General features: G+C 33.1%; 1 protein-coding gene across 7 annotated transcripts in view; it reads right to left on the reverse strand.

The window, feature by feature from the left end:
• Window positions 1–26,826, reverse strand: part of LOC111429230 (Syntaxin 1A) — a 134,904-nt gene that overhangs the window by 88,217 nt on the left and 19,861 nt on the right. For all 7 annotated transcript variants that reach the window (XM_023065089.2, XM_023065092.2, XM_023065087.2 and 4 more), the window contains exon 3: window positions 9,228–9,327. In XM_023065089.2, coding sequence (XP_022920857.1) covers window positions 9,228–9,327 — 100 coding nt within the window. The remainder of the gene's footprint in view (window positions 1–9,227; window positions 9,328–26,826) is intronic.

Consider the following 26,826-nt stretch of genomic DNA (forward strand, 5'->3'; position numbering starts at 1 on the left):
AGACAACCTAACGACCTAACAACCAAACGTACCGAAAAGTGGCGTTTGGACACTGCAGGAACACCTACTGCATCCATATCACCTCCAAAAGGTGCACGCTTTAAGACGTATGGATATGGAAATACGAGTCCATTCACAAAAATTTTGTGAGTGGACTGTGGAACAATGGGGGAATTCCGAAACTTTCTTGATAGGATCTTATTTACGGAAGAAGATAGGTTTACTCGGGCTGCCGTCATAAATTTCCACAACAGCCACGTTTGAGCGGATAAAAATCCACATGCTAATAAGATGAGAAACCACCCAGAAAAGTTTTCTATTAATGTGTGGATAGGAATCATCGGAGACCAGTTGATCCAACCGCACATATTTATATAATGGTCGCCTCAATGGTGTAACTTACCGCGATTTTCTAGAAAGCACCCTGTTTGAGTTACTAGAGGATGTGTTATACCAAATACGGAGAAGAATGTGGTATATACACGATGGGGCTTTCTCATTTCAGCATTCAAGTTCGGCAATATTTAAGCAGAAGTAAAAACTGTATTTTCTATTACTTTAAGCCATTGCAATTAGTGCCAAATCTGGTGAGCAAATGCAGGAAAAATTTATTTCAACCCGACACTGATCAGAACATTACAGTACTTCGGCCACAAATAACCTTGACTAAACTTAAATCAGAATATAGGACTTCGCTTGTGGATGAGGCTCAACAAATCATCTCAACCAGAAACCAATGAAAACAATGAAGGGGCTTGTCCACAAACTATCTTGGTAACTAAGGATGGAAAATTTAGAATTTGTGGCCTTCAAATAATACTATAGCGAACTCTGGGTAACTTCAACATCAAATCTTCGTACTAAGTTTAGACGAAGCCGCTTACGGTAAAGGCGATGTAATTAATAGCACATCAAGCGAAATTTAGTGAACATATAGTGCAATTTACATTATGCTGCGCAGTTTTTGTTTGAGATGATATTAAATTAAACCGAGGTCGCCTGCGACTTTTTAAAACCCATTTTTTATCGTGTTCTTTTAATATTAGCCACTTTGCAAGTCCTTTTCATCATGCATATTTGCTTTTTGACATTTATGATAAAATTGCTTTTTAATATAATTTCTACAAATGATCGACAAATTTTAATTAAAATTTCAATGTAGCTCCGGCTTGCACTGATGGATTGGCGCCTCAGACATCATAGACACCATACAGACAACCGTCGTATTAACGTGTTCACGCAGACCCACATTTGATAAAACTGATTTGCACAATGGGCAGAAATTCTAAGTATACGTTATTTGACAAATATATTGAAAGTGTTAAAAATAACGGAAAAGTTAAGAAGAAATGCCGGTTTATTAAAAAATGGCAAATCAAATTGTTTGCTTTAACTATCGGCACATTTACAATTACCAATGGCAAAAAGTATCTGCGACCGATAGCGTAGGAGGCAAATTATAAACGAGTTAATCGGGGTAAACTGCCAAATTATTAAGCAACAACTTTTTCTAAAAGCTTATATTTCGGTTGCAATTTTCAACCTTCATCAGAAACATTTCTGAAAATCGAATCCTATGTTTATATCGCCATACTTTTTAACATGGTCTGATGTTAAAATATTTTAATTTTTTTATCCTTTTCAGTTTTACTTAACATTTTTCATGTGGTTAACTTCTAGAATAACTATAAAATAGAAACTCTATTACGATAAAAATGTTTTCTTATTTTTTGCAAACGTTGCATCTTTGAGTGTTAAAGCTAAAGTTGATTTTTCCAGTACCAACACAATCAAATCATCCTCAGATAAAGTATTCGGTTGAATTAAAAAAATCTTAAAGAATGAAACGACTATTTATGATCCTCATATTTATAGGAGTATATAACTAAGGTCCAGGTCGGCAATGATTGCCAAGTAAGAGACAGGGAGATACGTGTTGAAGAAGTTTTAAAGCCGGAATTAAGACATGTTTGAAACAAGAAAGAAGATAGTGATACGTTGTGGGATATGCTACATAGAAATCTAGAACATCTACTAGAATCTAATTTGATATTAAGCTTAAAAGAAAGATAACAAAGATAACACGACAAGTATATCACGAAAATAGAAGAAATCAATTTAACCTAGGCGATGCACTGTATAACAACGAATGACTGCTTTATTTTAAATGGTGATAAGAAAAGTAAACATATCGAGAATGTGAGAATTTGTGAAATATTCGTTTTTGATCAGTCAAAGAATCGTGTTAGCTCTTAGTTAAGTTAACGTAACGTTTAAAGTTTTATACACTGTGTTAATTAATTATCGCACCCGATGTCATCATTGCAAGTATACAACGAAAATCACAGTATTGGTATATACGCGATTTGCGATTATTTGGTTGCATACCTGCAATGATGACGTCGGGTACGATAATTAATTAACAAACTGTAGATACCGCCCTATACATCTAATAATCTTGTAAACATTTATCAAGTTAACGCTTATCAGCGCATTTATGTTTTCTGATAGTACCTGAATCGTTGAGCATCTTTAGTTTCGAGTTAAAATAACCACCTTTGAGATCAGGGCAGGGTGGGTATGGGACTCTGACGTCCCATACCCACACCCTCTAATGAAGTAAATTACTGAGAGTTATTTCGGGTTCTACCTCAAAGTGTTCCTTTGACAACAAGATAGGCAAAGTGACTTGTGATGTAGCGGACAAAGTTCGTCGTCCCCAAGTATACAAGCCATTAAAAGATCTGGGGGAAAGCTGGCGTACTACCCGTGTTCGAAAGCCACTATTTCTTCAGTGAAGTTTTCAGGCTTGAGCAAGCTGCTTGCTTGCCGAACTGAATTTTTCCTAAACTACTTTGTTATGTGCTACAGCGCTAATACATAGTCAATTGAAAGAGCATGGTCTAATAAAATTTTTAAACATAGCCTATCTATCGTATCTAACTAAATATAGCCTGTGGGAGTAATTGATAAATAAGAGAATGTGACGATTTATTATAAATGTTACTTTGAATCACCTATAATCAGTATCTCCTATAAAAGCTTTTTGGTTAGATTTTTATTTCTTTTACCTTACTTTTTTGCATAAGCGGGAAAAGTTGTTCATTAAAATTATAAATAAAATCTTAGTTAAACAAGTTTGCTTTGTAAATATTTTACATTACAATCTAACTATGTATTTTGTTATTATTTACTTTCGGTTAAGTTCATTATTGTTCAATAACCCATTTTAAAATTTAATACAAGTTCTAAGCTTACTATAGAATAGAAGTGATGGAACATACAGTTTTCATGTAGATTAGATTTGATACAAACTTGATGGAAACTTGACTAGGTAGAAACATATGGAAGACTCGATGAAAACTTGAAGCAAGAACGATTTAGATTTAAAGCAGACTTGATTGAGGTGTAAAGCATCTATCAAGCCAAGAGGCATAATGAAGATTTGGCGCAAAATTCGAAGATATGATGCAGATTTAATAACAGATTTTATGCAATCTTAAAAGAACTTTAATACGGTCTTGAAGCAATTATTCTCAATGATAGAAACTTGATTCCATACAGTTTAGACTTTTTGACTACGGCGTTGTTGCGATGCAAGAGTTTCATGGAAACTTGATGATGAGTATAAAATAAACTTGATGGCACAATACTTCGATACACCTAGATACAGTTAGTTCTCTGACTGTTAGCCGAAAAAAATGTCAATTGATCATCCTTTAAGACTTGCACTTTTAATTATGGTGTTAGAGCTGTATTTTCTATGAATGGTTGGAGCATAGAAAAATTGCAACGTTACTTTGAAGATGTTAAAACGTGACAGCAAAATCTCAAGATCCCTATAGGTCATTTGACATTGATTGACATTGACATTGATTCATTGATTGAAGGCTTGCTCGTTTAGACGATGACCATTGCTGGACTGAAACAGTGGTTGGTTTAGGTCGAGCATAGGTTCAATGACATTAAAAAGTCTATTTTCTTGTGACACAAAGATTTACTGGCTTTAAATACGTTTCGGGCTACTAAAGTAGAACAAAAAGATCCAGCACTTAACTTCTATGTCTTTGCTGCTCAGCCCGAAGTTGATTAGCAAGATTGTTGCTACTCGAGCACACACGAGATTCGACTGCTTCTATGGAGTTGACTGTCATATTAAATATCTTAGTTTAATAAGAGACAAGCAGTGATTTAGTCGGCATTTAAAGTAACGATGATTGAGAAAGAACGACCACAAATCACTAACTACATTAAAAATCACGTGATTTTCCATCTCCATTCTATTCCACGCTTTTTACAAGACGCGTCCTTTTTGGTTCCTCTACTATTATCAAAATATCAAACAATAGCTACACGCATAAATATGTAGAAATCATATTTATTCGATGCTAACAAAAGACATTATATTAAGTTATTAAAGTTTTGGTTTACACTCGAATCTTTCAAGCTAGAACTTTGATGTATATTGTACCACACCACAAAAGCGATACAAAAGTCATTAATTAAACAGTTATGTGCTGATGTAGAGCTACCCGTCAACGTTTTAGACGGCGACTTGTAAATTATTCAGAGAGCTGTTCTACTATGATGAAATATTAATTTTAGCGGTGAGTATCGAACGATGTAGTTTGCTTTTATTTAATCGAGTTTATGTAGAAGTGTATTTGTACCGTAATACGTTTCTGTAAATTCGATTATCTACAACTTACAGTATTAATCTATTTAGTATCGAAATAAATTCACTATACAAGTAGCAAGATTTATTTTTGTACAACGGGCACCAGCATTCATTAAGGGAATGCGAGAGATTACTAATTTCGGTAAAAGCTTTTAAAGCTTCCAAATATTTTCTTATTTTTTAAATTATTTTTGAAATCGAACTTATAATTAATGCCTTACAACCAAAGAAAAGTACTGCTTGAATTTTTCAAAGTAAGGGCGGTTCGTGTTTTGAAAATGTCGTAATCCGACGTCTTTAGCTTGCATCTTTTCCGTTCGTTCGTTCTCTCAAGATAAATTGAATTCTGGATCTCGTGGGAATTGTCGCATAGCGTACAAAAACTTTATAGCCTCTTTGGCTTTTCCGCATCAATTACATCTATAAGACTACCATAATATACCATAATTTCCAATTCAAGGTTGTTTTATAATATCGTAATTATAGTCGTTAATTAAAAAGCTCGAAATTTCGATAAAACATTTTTGTGGGAAATTTTAAAAGAATACGTAATTTAATTAACTCAAAATAAATACGTTATCGAAGAATTACACGGGAAATTGCCTCAAATAAACCGATAAACCACCAAAAAAATAAATTGCCACCCTTCCTGCAGCAAAAATTGAACCGGTGAAATATCGACATTTTTCGCCGGATGCAGCAGGATTTAACATCGGGAGCTCGACCGATAATCCCTTCGGAGCCCGGAATACCACTTGGGGCTAGGAACCTTTTGTCTCCGCCGGCACGGTGGGATTCCATCCAACGACGGAAAAGCCTCTTAGAAACAGGGGGTTGGGGATCGGTTGACGTAGGTATTCCGGAGGTGAAATTAATTATTCATAGGAGGTATCCCAAAGGAAACAGTTTGGTTGCTAGATGCGACCTGAGCATTCCCTTGGATCGAATGCACGAGTTCCGAATCCGGGGTATACAGAGAGAGAAGGAAAACGGGTTGCATGGGATTACTCGGGGCATGGCGTTCTAAAGCCGCCTTCAACCATCCACCCCTACACAAAGCAATTACGGTATTGTTATGGTCGATAGGGTCATTAAACAACAATTGCTATATTATGATGTATTTGAGAAAACAATAAGAAGAGTAATTTTGGATATATTATCGATTCACAAAAGTTAAATTAACCCATTAAGGACCAGTGATAGAAATAATTGAAAAAATTCTAATTTTTTTCTCAATAAACCTTTATATAGGTCTTTAGAAAGAATCTTTAAAATATAAAATACAACATAATACATTTTGGTAGATTTTTTGAACGTTGCGTTAACGCAACATTGGGACCAACTCCATAGTATATGGAAATTTGCATTTGATGCACATAAATACTATCGTGCTTTGATATACCCGCAGCGTCGTCTCCACTTTTCATTGTTTTTTGAATTATGTATAACACATTATAGTTACAAAAATTATGGAACCATGTCCTTTGGTGTATCTTAACTGTTGTTGACACTAATAAGGCTTCCTACAAGTTCCCATTTAAAATCCAACTGAGAAATTGGTAACAAAACAAAATCAATTACTCTTATAAGTTTATCCACTTAATCGGTCCAACATTCCGCTTAATCGGACCGCACGATTTTGCTAGTCCCCACCATTCTGTTAGTAAACGGACAAGTTTATAAGTGTTAATGTGCACGAGTAGTTGGAAAGTGCTGTCAGTATGGTTACTTTAAGTCGATCGCACATCAGTAGAATCTTTTTAAAGAGTAAAAGGAAGTGTATGGAAAAAATGCCTCGTCGAGACCTAACATTAGCACAAAAAATAGAAATATTAAATAAAATTAAAAATCAACCGCCTAATATCAGAGTTAGCTCAGATAACTGAAGTGCCAAAAACAACTCTTTTACGGTTGATGAAGGAAAGAAATAAGATTGCTGATGAATAGGGAAATGCAAATACAAATTCCTCGCGAAAATGAAAGCATGGAAGCAAAAATCCTAGCTGAAACTAGACGAAGCGCTTAACCGATGGTTCGCAACGGTTACTAGTTGAGGTGTCAAAGTGAGTACCATACTAAAAAAAAGCTGACAATTTTGCTAAAAGGCTACCAGAAGCGGTAGAAAATGGAAAGAAGATTTACCTAACATCTTAAGATTATATGAACCGGATAACATCGATGAAACAGCTCTTGTGTACAAACGTACAATATTGGCTGGTCATAAAAAACCGTAAGACCGAGTAACAGTGTTATGTTGTTTCAACATGTCCAGTACTGATAAACGGAAACTATTAGTAATTTGTAAAGCAACAAAGCCGCATTGCTTTAAAGGATCAAGGATGGATTCGTTACCTGTGCAATACGAATGAAACCGAAATGCATGGATGACAGCGTAGATTTTTAAGTGTTACCTAGAAACTTGGGATAAAGAATTGACGAAAACATCAAAAAAAGATCATTTTAATGGTCGATAATTGCGCAGCACACCCTCCAGTGAATGATCTACAAAACAAGAATTCATTTTTTACCAAATAATACGACGGCAATAACACAGCTCTTGGATATGACAAGAGAACAACAAACTACATAATCGACAAGATAGAGGAAAACATATTATCGTTGTAACAACCGTAACAGAAGTAAGCGCAAAAGTCTCCATTTTATAGCTGACTTGGAATGAAGTCAAGAACAATACAATACGTAACAGGTTTGGCGATTGCGGATTTAAATTGTATTCTGACTGTTACCTTCGTTTATATTTTAATAAATAAAGTTATTATTGTCAGAGTATTCAACTGGTAATACTAATTACTTATCAATTTCTGCACTTATTTAGTTATTTATAATTTAATGTAAATCCAACATTTTGCGTATAGTATGTATAAAAGGGCCTTATTCGGACCAAATCGCGTTCGAACAGATGTGGTCCGATTAAGCGGAATCTACTGTATATTTACACCACTATAAAATTGTACATACCATTATAAAATGATGTTGAGTCACAATATTGTAATGTACTCACTTTTCCATACTTATTACAAAAGTTATGATATTATATGTACATAGTGAACTTTTTTTAAGCCTGACTTTGGAAAGATCAAAAAGGTATCAAAAATTATATTTGCGTAAACAATCTTTTTCTTCTCTATTCCTAAATTCAATAAAATATGTATTTAAATGCTTTATTTATTACTACCAATAATATTCTCAATTTTGTCGTAATTTGGGTCGTAAATGAAACCCGGCTCGGCGAATAAACATAATTAAAATACATATTATATTCTTTCTATTATAGATAGTAATTTTTTATTTTTATTTAATTAATAAACGACTCTGAATGCCACCCTAACCAACTATTTGCAGTCACAAAAACAACTTCAAACAAGTTTACGAATGCAATTCATATGTATATCTACCGTTCCAATGTTGCGTTATCGCAACGTTCAACTTCAAAGTCACTTGAAAACTAGATTTTGTAAAAATAATTTGCTATTCCTTCACATTCTTGTTCTGTGAAGTATGCTGTATATGAAAAACATTCAGGATTAAAAAAAATTATAATGAGAGTTCCTTTTTACAGTGCTTTTAAATTCATATTACCATGCTAAAAATTTCACCATTTTTCTTAATTTATATTTACGCTTAAAAGTTGAATTCTCTATGATAAAAAATTGCAGAGATGTGCTGCTCAAATCCTTCTTAAACAAATAGTGTTTTTCTGATCAAAAATCAATGCTTTTAAATATTAAAAAAAAAAATCATATTGCGAACGTTGCGTTAACGCAACTATGGTCCTAAATGGGTTAAAGAATCCCATTTCATCTCATTTTTAATCGTAAATGGAATTCAGAACTTATGACAGAAAAATTAGATGTTGACGGATAAAATTGGAAATAGGAAAAACTAATTCCCGGTTTTCCTCGAGACTTGGTTAGTTAACGTCGAATGCAGCAAGAAACTCGAAGCGAAAACGGGCGACAACAACCGGGTTTGCCTTGTTTAAATACTTGATTATGCAAATATTAGCATCGTCGCGTCGGTCGTTTCTGAAAATTTTCGTTACATCAAGTTTCCTTTATCAGAGGCAATTTCTTATCCGGGATCTTTCACACTTTATCTGTTTACCATATCTTATATTTAGTATAGTATTCCATATACAAACTACAATACATATACATATACAAAATACATATACAAACATTATTGACAATATTTATTTGCTACTTGTGACTAAGCTCGTTTGCCTAAGGATTAATCATCGATTTGCCAAACATTCGTTCATTATTTTAAATTTAAACTCCCCAAAGTTTGAGAGGGGAGGTAACACGAAGGTAGAGAGATCCCTATGGAAAACAGGATTAGCAAATCCCAAAAGGCGTATGGTGAAGCCATAGCGTAGCACCACATTAGTCCCTGGCTTAGTAAGTAAATCGAAGCCAGGCGTGGCGTTGCCAAGAGTTACAACGAGCTTTCTAGGAAATTCGAAACCGTAATATCTAGGTGCCTGTTTTAATTCGCATACATTATTAATATTTATTTATGTACTTACTCTCATCGCTTTGCGGGGCGGACAAAATGGCACTATGTTTTTTCTTGACCTCCTCAACATTCGCCTGAATTTTATCTATCATATCACGTATCTCTTCCACCTAGAAAAAGAATAAAGATCATTTTTACATTTTGATTAACTGTCAATTAAATAAAATATATTTCGAATTTGCCGTTTTTTTAGTTGATTCCGTTTAATCTAAATTTGCATGGTTGTTAATGGTAATATTTTGTTAAATATCAAATATTTAAGTCGGAAATAAATACGTCTATTTGCTTTGATAGGGAAATACACGAATCATAGAATGAAAATTATTTTAAAAATAAATAAATATTTGTTTTCTTGGAAATAGTTAAAAGTATAATTTTCAAAAACAATTTGATTTTTTTAATAATACTAATTTCTACACACGTGTCCCGTTCAACCGTATAATACTCTAATCCGGAAGATACGGGACACCTGTATAGGGGTTACTATATCGCGACAGTTATATTTAAACTTTTGGATCAAATCTATTTTAAATTAAAATGATGAATAGTACTGAAAGTTAACTTAATACATCATTCATTATCTTTCTTTTATCAAAACAGCCTTGCAATTGCAACGTTACCTACATGACAGTTTCAGGGAAAAAAAACAGAATGTAAAATCAATAGTATATTAACCAGTGTATTATTATGGTGAATAACGCAACCATCTCGATGGTAACTTCAAGATGGTGGGTGGTATCCATTTATAACCACATTTTTGCGACTAATTTTTAGATAAAGCATGTTGACTTTCCTAAGAAATAAAAATCTGCTAAAACCATTTCAATTTCTAAATCATTAACTGCTTTGTTTTCTCAAACATGAGATCACTCAATCAACCAACTATTCTGAATTGTTTCAGTATTAAATTAAGAGGTTTGAGTTACATAAAATATATTGCCCTGTTTATTTCTATTTACTTTGTGTTTTGTAGCTGTAGAATCTGGTGGAAAAAAAATCTGGGCGGAGCAACAGTCCAAACTATTATCAAAAATTACAATGAGGCTGATTCCTTTGGTAGCAAAGTGCGTACAAGCCGGCTAAAGAAACTATCTACAAGAGATGTTACATCCATATTAAAAGAAGTGAACCAAAACCCTAGAATTAGCACACCAACATTAGCAGGCCACATCACGATTAAGTCTAAAAAGTCTGTTCATGCAAGAACCATTCAATGATTTTGTTTACTAACGAATAGAAGTACAACATTTGATGGTCTGGCAAAAATTTGGTGAAAACAGAACACGGCGATGGAGCACTGCGAACGGGTTAACATTGTCAAACACTGGTTGCTATCTTATGGACCTAGGTAACTCTACACACCACCTCAAAGCAGTATTTGTCGTTGTTAGTAGATATGACGTATACAACAGATATATTACTGTGCATAGGGAATGAATTGGAGTATTCACTACCTTGTTTCTTAAGAATGTGTCCGACTTGCAAATATGATTTCAGCAGTTGATAATGTGAATAGGAAAGGAACTGCTTCGTTTTCTCAAACATGAGATAACTCAATTAAATTAAGATGTTTGAGTTACATAAAATAGTTGGCGTTCTAAGTAGGAACTTGCCCTGTTTATTTCTATTTAGTTTGTTTTGTAGCTGTAGTATCTGGTGGAAAAAAAATCTGGGCGGAGCATCAGACCAACCTGTTATCAAAAATTACAATGAGACTGATTCCTTTGGTAGCAAAGTGCGTACAAGCCGGCCAAATAAACTATCTACAAGAGATGTTAGATCCATATTAAAAGAAGTGAACCAAAACCCTAGAATTGGCGCACCAACATTAGCAGGCCACATCACGATTAAGTCTAAAAAGACTGTACATGCAAGAATCATTCAATGATTTTGTTTACTAACGAATAGACGTACAACATTTGATGGTCGGGCAAAAATTTGGTGAAAGCGGAACACGACGATGGAGCTGTGCGAACGGGTTAACATTGTCAAACACCGGTTGCTATCTTATGGACCTAAATAACTCTACACACCACCTCAGAGCAGTACTTGTCGTTGTTTGTAGATCTGACGTATACAACAGATATATTACTGTGCATGGGGAATTAATTGGAATATTCACTACCTTGTTTCTTAAAAATGTGTCCGACTGTCAAATATGATTTCAGCAGTTGATAATGTCAATAGGGAAGGAACCTCTTTTGTTTGATTTGTAAGCCTTTGTGCCACACCCTATCAAAGGCATGAGATGTATAGAGAAAACCTGCAGAACAATACCTTATAGCATTTATATCCTTATTAATTTGGTTAGTCAGTGAATTTCGCTCTATTGTTGCGTGTTTGTCGTGAAAGCTAAATTGAATATATCCAGAATTATTTCCCAGCTTTTCGAAGACTTTGGAGAGCATAGGTAACATGTTTATAGGTCTTTCTATTTATTTGTTTATTTATGACCTGTTTTATTTCATTAATTATGAATTTGCAGTGTGGCGGTTCCATAGGCAGCGTCGCATCTAAGGAACTATTTATGGCAGTTTCATCCTCCGTAGATGCACATACGGAAAAGGTTTAAATACGTTCTCTAGATGTATTGAGAAGGCCTCGACTTTTTCTTTGTCATATTTAGCATATTTTGCAGAAATTATTGTCACTTTTAACTGGGGGGATGTGTCGTTTTAGTCTTCTGTTGGCTTTGTATGTAAAACCACAACAATGTATTAATATTCCCCACGTACAAAGAAGAAAAAATCTTTGTTAAATTTATTTCGAAAATTAAAATGAGCGTTTCATTACACCACTTCCATCAATACTTCACATTTTTACTCGCGCTACCCTCAACGCTTGACCTACTTCCGAGGGCGATTCTCTCTCTCTCTACACGACCTCCACCCACCAACAAGCTATAACAGCATCTTCCATCTATCACACAGCAACACATTTTTGAATAATCAGAACATTTTAAACATTTTTGGAATTAAAAATTGATAATTATTTGTAGGAATACTTTACTTACTTATTGAGTACTGAAAACAAATATTTTGAGTAGGGATTTGAAACAATTTGAGGAACGTAATTCTACGAAGATCAAGACGAAGCGACAGACGGCTCCTACGATATTAGCGTGTTAATTAAGTTTATGTAAATTTCCGGCCGGAATGCAATTTTAGCTTAATATAGCCGAGCAGGTGGTCCCGATTTAATAGGGTTGCTGGGAACCTGATCACAATACGACCTCGACCTGTAATTTTATTATGGTGTCAATCTTTACTCGGTGCATATAGAAAACCGGCGCCGCCACCAAAATTGCTAACATAAATCACTAGATTTAAAATGTTTTACTTAAATAAAAGCTGCGTCAACAAAACTTTAAATCAAATTAACGATTATTTATTAAGCGTTTAAATAATCTCCGTATCACGGAAATTAATTTTTGTAAAAGTTACAACACAATAAAATATACCAAGGTCAAGGCCACAAACACGGCATTAATGCAATATAATTTCCAGGAAAAATGGAGAGCAAGAAAGGCAACGTAGTTAAAAGAGCGCAACGACTACAACTCTAATTAAATATTTTACATAATTTGTATTAAGAATTGAATGAAAAATGTTTAGAGCTAGAGAAAAAGTTATTTAACAAAATTAGAGATTCAACGACTGATATTAAGCCATAACACGGTTTTTTAATGTAATAAAAATGAAATTACATCTAAGAACGTTATTGTCTGTGAACCTTACTAGCGAATTTTAAACTATGATCTTTATGAAAAAGATGATTAGATACGAACATTCTGAGACAGACCACGATTATTTTTAAAATGATCGGAAGATAACAAGTTGATATGTTGTAAATTATTCAATGAGGCTGGGGATTTAAACTTAGATAGTGGAGTTACAAAGGTCACCTTCTAGAGATCACTGCTGGAAATGATAATAATCAATACTGATTACATTGGGGTGGAACGTGCTCCACGTCCTCTTCAACTTTTTATCTACGACTGCTTGGATAAGTCATCATTACCACACTCATTTGAGGTGATTTGAGTTGAGTAATGAAGTTCATTACCGCACTAGTTTTATTACGTAACGCATTTTTAACCCAAGCAGAACAGACTTAATTTATTGAAACGAGCAACAAAACAAAAGAAAAAGTGCTACCTATTTAAAGAGAAACAATACTGTTTATTATAAACATTAACTGTTATGTTTTTACATTTCGCAACACTTATTCCAGATGAGTAAATATGTTATTGAAACTGACATTAATTCAAAATTGTCAACAATCATTTCAAAATATTTTTATAAATGTCAAAATAGACCTTTTTAAAGAAATTGATTTTTAAGTAATTTTTAGCAGTTCTAGATAAAATGTTATATCACACGTGGGCTAGAGCATAATTACAGTACTCGTGTGATTACAATTATCCACACTCGTACAGTAATTATGTTTTTACCCCACTTGTAATATAAATAACTTATCTATCCGATCCATTTGGTATGCGCATTTTACAATAACTTTTTCTGGGAGGTTTCATCGGATAAAATTTTTCTGTTCATTCGTTATAACCTAATAATAGTTGGGGTGGATACCCAAGTGATGAAATCCCGACGTTATCTGCAGTGATTACATATTTTTATGATTTTTGAAAAAAAGATAAATGGGCCTATTTGCTATTTAATGGCCCTTAGGCACCATAAAATTTGTTAAATATTAGTGAAAACCGCATCTCGATATCTCCATCCGGTCTCGAATTATAGAAGAAAACGTTAAAAACTCGAAAGCCATCAATATTATCCAGTTACCGAGAAAAACAACTCACATAACCATGGTAACCGTAAACATGTCATTTCCTAACGCAGAAGCGTACGATATGTTCGGGATTTATTTACAATCTGGGAATCCCGAAAACACTGCTCCATAAGATTCCTCAAGAGAATAACATGCATCTCTACCACATTGTTTTACATCAGGCCTTAACAGATACCGATACGGACGTATGAAAATCTTTGAATAATGCAGCTAGTGTACACTTGGATAATATGCATTATTGGTTCGAGCAAAACCGACATTGCTTCCAGCCCTTTTACATTTTTATCTATGGGGTAAACTAAAAGACCTAACTTTTCAAGAAAAATCAATAACCAGAGAAAATATGACAAAACACTAAATGCCATTAGAAACGTGTCCAGGGCTGACACTTTTTTTTTCGTCGAAACTAGATTAGCATTTCGAATATTTGTGATTTATTTTTGGTTTATGTTCTTTTATTATCATTGTCGATGTATCATTGATCGTTGGCTTTTAAACACACCTCAAAACTATACCATTTCAAGTTTAAATTGGCACTAATCAAACTCAAAATGGCATTAAACAAAATCAATTTGGCGACTGTCATAATCAAATTGGCATTAATCAAAATGACATTAATCAATTACAAATAGTCACGGTTAACAAACTGTCCACAAAATGCCTTATATTAAGAAAAGGGAAGCAGCAAACGAAAAACGCCAAAAAGGAAGTTGTTGTACTTTCATTGATGCTGGTAGCCGGGGAGCAAATGTACAGGGTGTCCAAATTTAGATGGGTTTGCAGGGTATCTCAGGGACTTTTTTCAAAAATCACAAAATTATGTAATCGGTGCAGATAACGCCCTTTAGCTTATTTGTTTTAAACCAAACGGTAACTAATAGTAATAATAAATTAATGAATTTCTTCATTGTCTTCAGGTAAATTATAGTAATCAAAATCAAATAATTAAATTTTATTCAAAAAATTTCGTTCTCAACGACCGGTTTCGATTTTTATATAGTCTTCAGGTTGTTTGCTACGAATTAAACATAGATCAAAATATCACAAAAACGCATTAAAATTAACATGTATTTACCGTCAAAAAAGATTCAATTCTTGAGGAAAAGATGGAGGTATGTCACTTCTATTTTAGTATGTTACAGAGAAAATTCCTTTGGGGATATGTCGTGTTTTTTTGTCAAACTATTGTTAGAATTACACAAAATAAACGTTAACTCTAACAACAAACTTTTCTTACACTTAAAAAATCGCAGATATATTGCTTTTTGGAATTAAGATGTCCGAAAATATAAGAATTAATCTGTTACGATTTTACAAATACTTGTATTATCATACAAAAGATCTTTTATCAATAACGTTGTACAACTGTCAATTCGGTATTAGACGGAAGAATTAAAAAGGAAAATTACAATTTACTTTTTGATTTCGGAATGTTATGTAAAAGAGTTATTGTGTTTGAAGAATGTTGTTAGGATATCCGAATACATGTTAATTTTAATGCGTTTTTGTGATATTTTGATCTATGTTTAATTCGTAGCAAACAACCTGAAGACGATTGTATAAACATCGAAACCGGTTGCTGAGAACAAAATTTTTTGAATAAATTTTAATCTTCAGAGGTACATTTTGTATTATTTTCATCGGTTAATAGTAACAAGTTCACTTCGAACTCGTTTCTGAAGAAGGTTGCAACATGGCATCCGAAACGTCAAATACTTTTTCAAAAGACGCGCGGCTTAACCCGAAAGTTTCTAGGTCTAGTGTTAGTTCTAGTGATCGTGCTACTACTAGTTCTAGAATATTTCCAAAAATATTCAAATCGGTTGAATTGCCCAAGAGATATTAAAATGTAAACATTTGACAACTCCCTTATTATGACAGATATAAGAAATATCGCAAAACAAATACGGTATTATCCAAGCTATCAAATGATGTTGTCAAAGTTGTAGCTCATCATCTAATTTTCTGAGATAGCGGGAATTTTATGTTTCTATGACAGTTACGCCCCTTAGCGGTCGAATTACGAACTTCAAAATAATTTCCAGCTATTTCTCTTGCCCATTTTGCCTATAAGGATTATAGCCCTTTATTATTTATTATTATAGCCCTTCCGTACCCTTAACGGGACATCTGGTATGTAGGTATGGGTACCTACTCAAAAATGATATTTTATTATAACGCGGTCCGTGATATAACGTAAAAAAATCCATTATATCTAAATATAGTTTAACATAAAGATAAAAAGTTGTTGAAGATCGTTCCATTCGTTTATAATCATATCAATATGATTCACTCGAGAAGCAATACAAAAATATCATTGAACCAGATATTCAAAGCATTATTTTCTCATCATGAACGCATACCTTTGACAATGGTATCAAATCCAACAACAAAGCTAATATTTATTTAATGTATTATATTATAGTATAGTAACATATATATATATTATATTAAATTATCGTTATATATTATTATAATTTATTTAATACATTTTATTTGATTAATAGTTAACAGCAAGAATATCCAAAATTCTTCCACTTAATAATTTGTGTAACAAATTGCGCCAAAAAGTATGGTTGAGAAATAGTGATATAGATAAAGAACATTTTAAATCGTATTTATCACATAAAAAAATAAAAATAAACAAGTAAAGTAGTCAATTTTATTAGATTACCGCAACAGAATATAAAATAGTCGGAATTGTGTTCACTATCTATGTGTCTATGTCCTAACGTGTTCTACATCACGATTAGCGAAAAATACGTCTGCCATCGGTAAATGGTTGTAAATAATATCGTAAATAATTTACTAAGAAGTTGAGCCTACTAGCACTTACTAGTATTTCGCATAGTAATCACTATTAAACCTAAGCACATCTCGAACTTATTTTGATACGGTTAGCTAGTAATCTTTTCACAAGAATAAAAAAAGATTTCGCATTGGCATTTTTCGGTAAGCTGGAAACCTAAGCTGTGTTTAATTTTATCCAAAAAGTTACATTGCTAATACAAATTTTACACTTTAAAATGTTAGAGAAAGAAAAACCAACTATAAAATTTAAATAGCCAAATTTATAACTATTTAATACCATACCATACGAGATTATACTTTACCCAATAATATGTTTTTAGAGTACTACAGTTTTTTGTAAAATAAAGAATATTTGTATTCGCTAATACATTTCATTCTCATTCGCAGTTCGAAAATAAATAAAAAACATTTGAACAAAAATAATTAAATAGAAGGTTTGGAAAATAAAATTTTAATTTTAGCCTTTCAAACAGTTGGAGCAAATATTAAATTTTTCGAAAACTGCGTTTAAAAGTTGACTTTTGCATAGTAGTTTACGACCGTCAAAACGACATTTTTTTGTCAGCAGGACGTAATAATTAGGCCGTTTTATTAATTTATAAACTTTAGAACACATAGTTTTCGAAAAAATATTGTTTGATACACGACAGCGAAACTCTTTTGCATTCTCGAACGATTCGAAGCTTTCGTTCTCGAATGGAAAAGTGTCATTTCGCTATCTTGTATCAAAAATAATTACTGTATATTCATTCAAGTATTACTGCCAAAAGCTAAATTGAAAAATTCAATTACTAACGTATTTCAGTTAAACCGGATCCTCCACCAAAATTACATAGTTTCCAACCAATTTTTCTTTAACTAAAAACAGTTACACTACTAAATTGCCCCTCTTGTATACAGAATGACCGTCGCGTACTCCTTTGTGATTTTCAATAGAGCTAGAAAATGCATGGGACAAAAGATACCGTCCACGCGAACAATCCTTATCCTATTTGACAAAGTATTAAAAGCCTTTTGTTGTTATGCCCTTTTTCGTTAAAGATCTTGGGATTTACTTAATATTTAAAGTTGTTACGAAAAATTTAATGAGAAATAATTAAATAGATTCAATGTTTTCGTATGTCTTTACTTTGAAAATTTTAAGTTACATCACGAAAACATACAACATTAAGTCGTCATCAATTCTTCAGGGTTTTATTGAAATTTTTAATCTTACAATGATTCATTTCAAAGATATATTTCGATATAGCAGTGGTGGATGTAGGATTTAACGAGCTGCTGGCTTTATAAACTCCTAAATCCATACGCTAAATAAAATTCACAAAGAAGCATATAATAGGTATAGATACATGTTTATGGACGATTTGTAAAGAATTAAATTCTCTCTCTGGCAGGTTAAAAAAATATGGGGCGTTCCATTCAAAATTTTCGACTTTCTTGCCATTGAATATGGAGAAACAATAATTCAATTTTTGACCATCCTGTATAAGATACTCTGATAGAACAAATGACAATCTATTTGATATCATCTCAAGAGTAATCGTGCCAAGTTAGAGCTTTCTTCAATGAATATTGCCTGAGATATGGGGTTTTAAAGGCATGGTGAAATTTGCCAAAAAAAACTTAAAATCGAAATAACTCGAAAACCAAAAATGCTAGTCACGAGTAACTTTTGTCAAAGGCAGCATATTTTTTCGTATATACTTAAAAGGTGCAATAAAAACTATCATTCTATCTTTCATTTAAAATAACAAAGTTGAGGTCTACATCCGGTGAACCGAAAGTGGCCACCATCTTGCAAATACTTTAGATCGAAAGATCGGTATGAACCTCCTATATAAACTACATTTCAGAAACGAACAGAAAAAAATACATTGATGTTGAATAGAAATAAGTCCCCAAAAAGACATCTATAAAAGGGAAGATGATATCTAGACCAAAAACACTAATTAATGTAACGACAACGTGGTTAACAACCAACGCAATCAACCGTCAATAAAAGGCGCGAAACCGATCGAACAAGGACGGCAACTGTCGCTGGTGGAGAAACTTAAGGAAATAAAAGTCACCAGGTTAACGGCAGACAGAGAGAAAAGAGGGCGTCGCAGTTGGAAAACATCCAAGACACAACAGACACAAGGAAGAGAGGACGAGAAAACAAGTCAAGGACCAGAAACTTACAAAACGGTCTCGAACGGACCCTAAAAGTCGCACTTTTAACCCTAATAATAAATTGAATTATAAAATTTATTAACTTAACTCTTAACGTTGTATAACCAGTACTTCCACCATCTACTGTATAGTTACATTACAATGTGCTCATCAACAAATATTATTATTAAAGATTGAAAATGGTCCCAATAATTACCCACCTATAGCACTCTAAACAGTAACATTGAATGAGGACTAACTGATAATGTGTTTCAATTTGTGCATCATCAACCCAGATGTGCGTAATATGGATATTAAAAATTCCGTGCTGGGTAAATGTGTTGTTCCATCCGTAAATAGCGCGCTTATTGGAAATTGAATGATAATTTTCCTTTCCTATACGACCCGTGTCATTAATCATTCTCTTCTAACACTCTTATAACACTAAACCGGTGAAAGTTGGCGTTCTTAATATTTAACTACTTAAAAAAATTATAGATTGTTTACAATATCCAAAGCTGTCACACTCAAACCCCAAAAATTAAGATTATCAAATACACAAAATTTATCTTCTAATTTCACAATTTAAATTGAAGTGTATCTTACTGTATTTTCTTCTCTATATTAAGTGCGTTCTCTATACAAGTATCGTGCATTTGACATCACGTTGTATTATAACTTGGTTATAACAAATTGTTTTATTATAACAAGTGAGCTTAAGATAATGTTCGGAAACATCAATAGGTTCAGAAAAAAAATCTCTATGTATGCTAATCTAATGACAGAGTTACAGCTTAAGACGTTCTTGTGTGACAAGCTCTATATGCAGATGTCTTCTACCTACTAACATTACATTTAAAATGGATGTACTGTACATCAATGGATTCAGAAAAAAATCTCTAGCCAGTGATGTGAAGAAAACTATACGGAGCAATTTGGAAAACAAAAGTTGATAATCGTTTGAAACTGAAGAAGGTGTTGAAAAACATTTATTTGTAGCATGAATCATATTCATCAAACCGTTTACACAGCTTGAGTCGTTTTTTGTGACACCCTGTTTATAGGTCTGTTAGAGACGAATGGCGATTTAAAGGGGTGAGTTTGGAGGATATAAAGTTTAGAAAAAGAAAAGAAAGAAGTAACAACGTGGGAAATGGAGTTAGTAGTAAAGCAACTAAAGAAAAGAAAGGGTCACAAGAACTTTGGGATGAGACATATTTGGAAGCAACGGCAGGAGTAGATGAGGGTAGAGCGATGGCAGTTTCAGAGAACTTGGTTTGTTGGATACGGCTTAAAAATCTCTGTGAAGATTACAGAATTGGTTGGATGAAGAGATGGAAAAGAAGATAGTAGATAGAGATTAAGAGATAATCAGGCAGAAAACTTTTTACCCTTTTCATTGATTTGGGGGCCGTGATTGTGAGCGAATAAGGCGTGAAGTTCTGGGAGGAAATAAGAGAATAAGAACAAAAACTGTAATAATAAGTAGTAATTAATATGTAAGAACAACAATTTTTGGGACGTAGAAGCTTCTCTATTTCGCCCTATAAACAAAGGATATTGAATACAGATTGAAAAGAGTATAGACTGATAAAGTAGCTAGAATGAAACAGATTACTTTCGTTTTTAATAAAAAAACGAAAGTATGTATGTATGTAGCTTCACGTAGGGGTGAATTCCTTCGCAGCACTTAAGCCCCAGCGGGCCTTTTGTACATCCCCACATTTTATAATTCATTCAAGGGTGAGAAAACCAACCCAAGGTTTTAATGAACGTTAATATAGAACAGAAGAATATGTTCTTTAAATCCGAAATTTGGAGCCATGGTACGCCGAAAGTGGATTCCCTTAAGTACGCGAGGTTGGACAGTCACAAACAATATGACTTACTCTCGTAAAACTTAAACGTAAAAGTAATCATCCCTAATAAAATTATCCTACATAAAGTGATATATTTGATAAATAATGATACATTTAAGTAAATTCAACGTTAGATCTAAATTAATAAAAGGACGTCACAGACAGTTTTTCAATAAAATAAATGAAAATATATACAGATTGTCCCGAAACTCAATGTCAAGCGGGTACCAGGAGATAGGACAACCTATACCTGTTCTGGTAAAAATAAGAAAAAAAATGTATGTGTCTTTGTTAACCCATTTAGTCCCATGCTGCTTTATATTTAAAAAATCGGTTTTTTATAATCTTCCTTGAGATAAGATGGAATGAAAAGTATAAAAATGTACACAGGCGTTTGAAAAAAAAAATTGTTTTATGAGATATGAGATGGTGCAAAAATGCACCACTGCTAAGATAAACGAACAACAACACAAAAATATTTTGATTATCATTTGTTAACTAAGTAATAAGTTAGTCATAATAATACTAGTAATACAACATAATACTAACAAATACCAACTTTAGTATGAAGATCTAAAGTTTTTACCAACTTTAGTATGATCGATATGATATGTGAGCATTTTTCAAAAAACCCTAATTATTTATTTTAAAAAAATGAAGTTGTGGCACTTCAAAATTTCAAAAAGTTAACGTGCCATAGTAAAGTGGCCAAACGATCTAGACAGCCGTTCTTGGCACCAAAACATACTCTATCATGTTTCTTAAGCATGTTCTGAATCCTAAATTGATATCCCAAAAGTGTTCTCTGATTTTTTGAACAAATGTCTGCTGGAGCAGATTTTTCTAGAAAAATTCGAATAACTCGAGAACAGCTGAGTGAAATTGCAAAAAGTAAAGTTATTCATAAGGCAAATCCAAACTTGTAAAAATATACAGGCTGTTCCATTTAAAAAAATGAAGTTGGTGGCGACTTCCGGTATATTGCACCCTGTATATTGACGCACTATGTCCATAAACGACTATTTCTAGGGAATTCACCGAATAAATAATTAATGTTTCAAGTCGTATTTTCAGAATTCATATTTTTATTTCGCGTTTCAAGATATACAGGAAAGTATGCACTAAAAACTTGCAAATGTCAAAATTTTAAAGAATTTTATGCACAAAAATAGTTTTATTTCCATTGTATATTTTGAACAGAAATTTTCAATAGAAAAGAATTGATGCAAATATGGTTTAAATAGCAAAAATTATGAAATATTTTGATATGTATAGCTTAACAACTTTATAATGTTATCGTACAAACAGCTAGCACCTTCAAATATAGAAATATAGGGCTGTAAAATAACTTTAAAAACACTGGTGCGTTTTCACACCAGTGGGACTAAATGGGTTAAGTGGTAATAGACATATAAATACGAAGGCTATCACTATCACTAAAACTAACCGTGAGTTTTTTGAAAAAAAATTTGAATTGTGATACAGCTCGACAAGATTTAAAATCGCTGGCCAAGTAATCAAACCAAAGCGCCAAATCCATCTTTCGGGATATTCTATATTCAAGTAATCCTGTACAGCAGCGAATCGCAATCATTGGGTCGCGAAGGGTCGAAAAATGGGTCGCATAAATATCTATTATCATCATAAGTATTATATTTAATAATAGATTTAACTTCTTATGGGTCACATTAAGATTTTATTGATATGTTTGGGTCACCACTTAAAAAAGTTTGCGGAACCCTGCTGTACAAGACGAGCATAATGAGCTGGGCAACGATCTTGTTGAGTGGGACACATCTTCTAACAAAGTTGGTAAATTATTTTGGAGAAAATACAAATATCATACGAAATATGAACTTTTTAAATCACTTTTTTTTTGCTGAAAAACAGGTAATATTTTTTATGAAAACATATATGAAATGGAATCTTTACTAAACAGGCCATCTTTTAAAATCACTTGCCAAAGGGGCTGTCGTACACCTTTTTTTAGAAATCGTGTCTCAAACTTAATAGACGTGATTTTTTTTAACTCAATCAAACTAACATTTCTTTGCAAAACTAACGACTTTTGTTGTTTGATTTGTGACATCTATAGTAGCATGGTTAATAAAAATTACATTATTAAGAGGAATGGTTCCGTGATTTGGAGCATAGGGAATATACGTAAACGCCCGCCCTTCTAGCTCGTATAGAGCTCATTATTTTAGAATAAAAAAAATACCACCTTATAGAACTCTATTTAAAGTATGATTTCGCCAGATTAGATTTTTTTAAATATTGGCCAAATTTGTTTAAAAAAATAAAGTAATGTCAAGATTTAAGCACTTTTTTAACATTTTTGTGAGGGTATATCGATCAAGTAATTCAAAATGTCCTCCGGCCAAATTGTAGTTTATACTTTTGAGATCGCACTAAAAAAAAAGCTTGTAATTATAGCAATAATTACATTTGTATTAGAAGCGCGCGAATGTCATTGCAAAAGCTCAATATTTCCGGAGATTGTTAAACCCATATTCATAGTTCCGCCTCTTAAGACGATACGTCACGACCGACGCGACGCTTGTGGCGACGGCGAATCCTATGTTTATTATCTGTGCATCGTAAAACTGCTTCTGGTGTTGTTTGACAGTAGCGTTTCTACGTAAAATTGTTTGAGAAAATTTAAGTAAATTTTCCATAATTTTTCTAATTTTAACTTTTCGTGCTATTAGACAGCTCGCTTTATAATTTCGGGGACGCTATATCAGTCAATTACGAGAGTTAGTAGTGTAATACGTAGTAATCAGGTTTACATTCGTATTCGGAAAGTGAAAATGGGTCGTGTAAATGCTTGTAAAAGGAAAGTTACCTTTAAGAAAAGAAATAGGGGTGGAGATTGCAGTATGTTGAATAGAGCAAAAACCGAAAAATTTGTAAAAAGTATTTTAACGGGTATCGTTGACAATATTAGTACAACGAACCTGTTAGCTTTTGATCGCGAAACCAATAAATCATTTACTGAAGATGTGCCACCATTAAATAATGAAGGTAAGTCTATAATATTTATTTTTATCGAAAACTTTAGAATAAACAGTTCTAGATTTAACAAAAAGCCTAAATGCATCGCAAATGGAAACTACATTCCAAATATATGGGAGACGAATAGTTGACATTGGGTACTACAATGAACAATTAATTAATATTAGTCAGCATGGTTTACAATTTGCTTGCTCATTTGCAAATCTGGTGTTTTACAAAGAAGTAAAAGCTGGAGTTAAGTCTACTTTCTTAATTAGTTGTAATATGTGCAAAAGGGAATTTAAATTACATACAGCAAAAGATATTGTAAACGAAGATGTTGTCCAAGGTACAATGAGTATTGGAAGTGGTTTCTTCAATATGGAGGAAGTATTTTCCGTTTTAAATATACCGTTCATGTCATCTAAGTTGTACCAAAAATGTCAAAATCGAGTAGCTGATGCTTGGGAGAGTGTTGCAGTACAAGTCATGAAAGAGGCTGCAGTTGAAGAAGCCACATATGCCATACAAAATGGTAAAGTGGATCATGACGGTGTTCCATTAATAACTGTTGTGGCCGACGCTTGTTGGAGCAAAAGATCTTACAAACAAAATTATAACGCGTTGTCAGGTGCTGCAGCTATCGTAGGTGCTCAATCAGGAAAAATTTTGTACCTTGCTGTCAAAAATAAATTTTGTTGTCTTTGCGCTCAACAACCAGACAAAGACCACGTTTGTTTTAAAAATTATAAAGGAAGTTCCACAGGAATGGAATCAGAAGGTTTGGTACAAGGCTTTAAAGTTAGTGAAGAAGTATACGGCTTGCGGTATGCGACAGTGATTGCTGATGGAGATAGTAGCACCTATAAACGAATATTGGACTCAAGACCGTATAAAAATTTAACTGTAGAAAAAATAGAATGCTGCAATCATCTATTACGAAACTATTGCAATAAATTAACAGCAATATCTAAAGAAACCAGATTTATGTTAAAGTTCCGTAAAATAATTGCCAAAAATATTTTACGTTTTCGTTCTGCGGTAAATGGAGCAATAAACCACAGACGAGATGAAAATAAGGAAAATGCTGTACATCTTTTAAAAAAGGACATCGACAACTCTTTCTATCATATTTTAGGCCACCACGACAACTGTGAAAAATACTATTGCACTCCAAAAGAAGAAACAAACTACGTTGTGGAAATGAGAACTTCCTGTCCAGAAATGTATTATAGATTGCAACAAATCATCTCATCAATTTGAAATCAAAGCAGGAGTCTTTTAAAGAAACAAAACAGTAACATAGTCGAACAGTTTAATTCAATAATAGCAAAATTTGTGGGCGGTAAACGAATAAATTTTTCTCAAAGGAGATCATATCAAGCTAGATGTCATGCAGCAGTTATTTCATTTAATTCAAGAAGACTACACTCTACTACCAAAAAATATCGCGGTAGTAGTATAAGCGGTAGTTTATTGGATAAATTTGAAGAAAAAAGAATAAAATGTACGCTATCAACTAAAAGAAGACGTCTTGAGAGAAGAGTAAGAAAGAATAATAATAAAAATGTTCAAAGTACAGATAAAGAATATGGAGATTCGTGTTTAAAGGCAGATTTAGACGAAGAGTTATTTGAGCAGGAAAAAGAAAGATTTTTAGAAACTTTAAATATAACAGAGGCGGAAAAGCAGCAGCTTCAACGCGACACTATATTTCAATCGGATAGTGGGTACTGGTTCGAAGAAAGAAGAAAGCGACTCACGGCTTCAAACTTTTATAAAGTATGTACTGTAGTACTGTAGTACTTGGTGAAATCCCTCCTTTATTCACAACAACATTTGTTGAATTCGAAGAGTATAAACCATGGCAAAACTAATGAAGGGATTGCTTTAGATTTGTTACAGGCCCAAGAAAACATAATAATAGAGAAGTGTGGTTTGTTTATTCATTCAAAACATTACTTTCTAGGTGCCAGTCCCGATGTCTGGTAGGAATTGATGTTATCGTAGAAATTAAATGTCTTTACACGGCATACAAAATGCACCCGGATGAAGCCATACGAGAACGAAAAATTAAGTTCTGGAATTATAACAAAACAAATAACACATACGAGGTCAATAAAAAACATCAATGGTATTACCAAATACAAGGCCAGATGGAAGTAACAAATCGCAATGGCTGTATTTTTGCCGTTTTCACAGGACATGAATTTCCATTGAAAGTAGAATACCTTAGACGAGATAGAAAATTTTGGAATGAAAATATGGAGTACAAATTAAAAAGGTTTTATAACGAATGTTTACTTCCTGAATTGGTGGATCCGCGACACTCCCGACATATGCCAATTCGTGAACCAAACTATATTATGTCGGCAAGATTAGAAACGCCGAAAACAAGAAAAAGAAAGCGCGAATAAAATACACCGTTTTGTAATTATACTGTTTACATTTAACGAATTTTTATTATAAATATGTAGTTCAGCATTTTTTTATTTATTATTCTACATTATTATTTTAATTTATTTAATTTAGATTAAAATAAATCGATTTTTCTGTTAATATTTTCATGTAAATACACTTCCTTTTTGTGTGTGTATATTTATATTTCTTAGAAAACACAGACTTTTTTTGCTGGCGACACGAGTGCAATAACGAAAGTTGGGGGATTGGTTGAATTGTTTATAAGTGATACCTCCGTTTACTTTATAAACCCCGCCCTATTTTAGCCCGATTCTGAGTTCCCACGTGTGGACCCATTCCTCTTAAAAAAATCGCTATTAAATTGCGAACATTTCTGACCGTAATACCTAAAAAGTAAATGATCTTAACTAAGAGACATGGAATGTTATTCTTATTTTTACCAGAATAGGTATAGGTGGCCTCTCACCCAGTTTGATGTTGAGGTTCGGGACACCTGTATACTGTAGCAACTAAAACCATCTTCGTATAATAGGTCTAGTTTATCGAATCGACCTTCTAACC

The sequence above is a fragment of the Onthophagus taurus genome, chromosome 2 (assembly GCF_036711975.1).
Source record: "Onthophagus taurus isolate NC chromosome 2, IU_Otau_3.0, whole genome shotgun sequence".
In the NCBI taxonomy this organism is placed as follows: domain Eukaryota; kingdom Metazoa; phylum Arthropoda; class Insecta; order Coleoptera; family Scarabaeidae; genus Onthophagus; species Onthophagus taurus.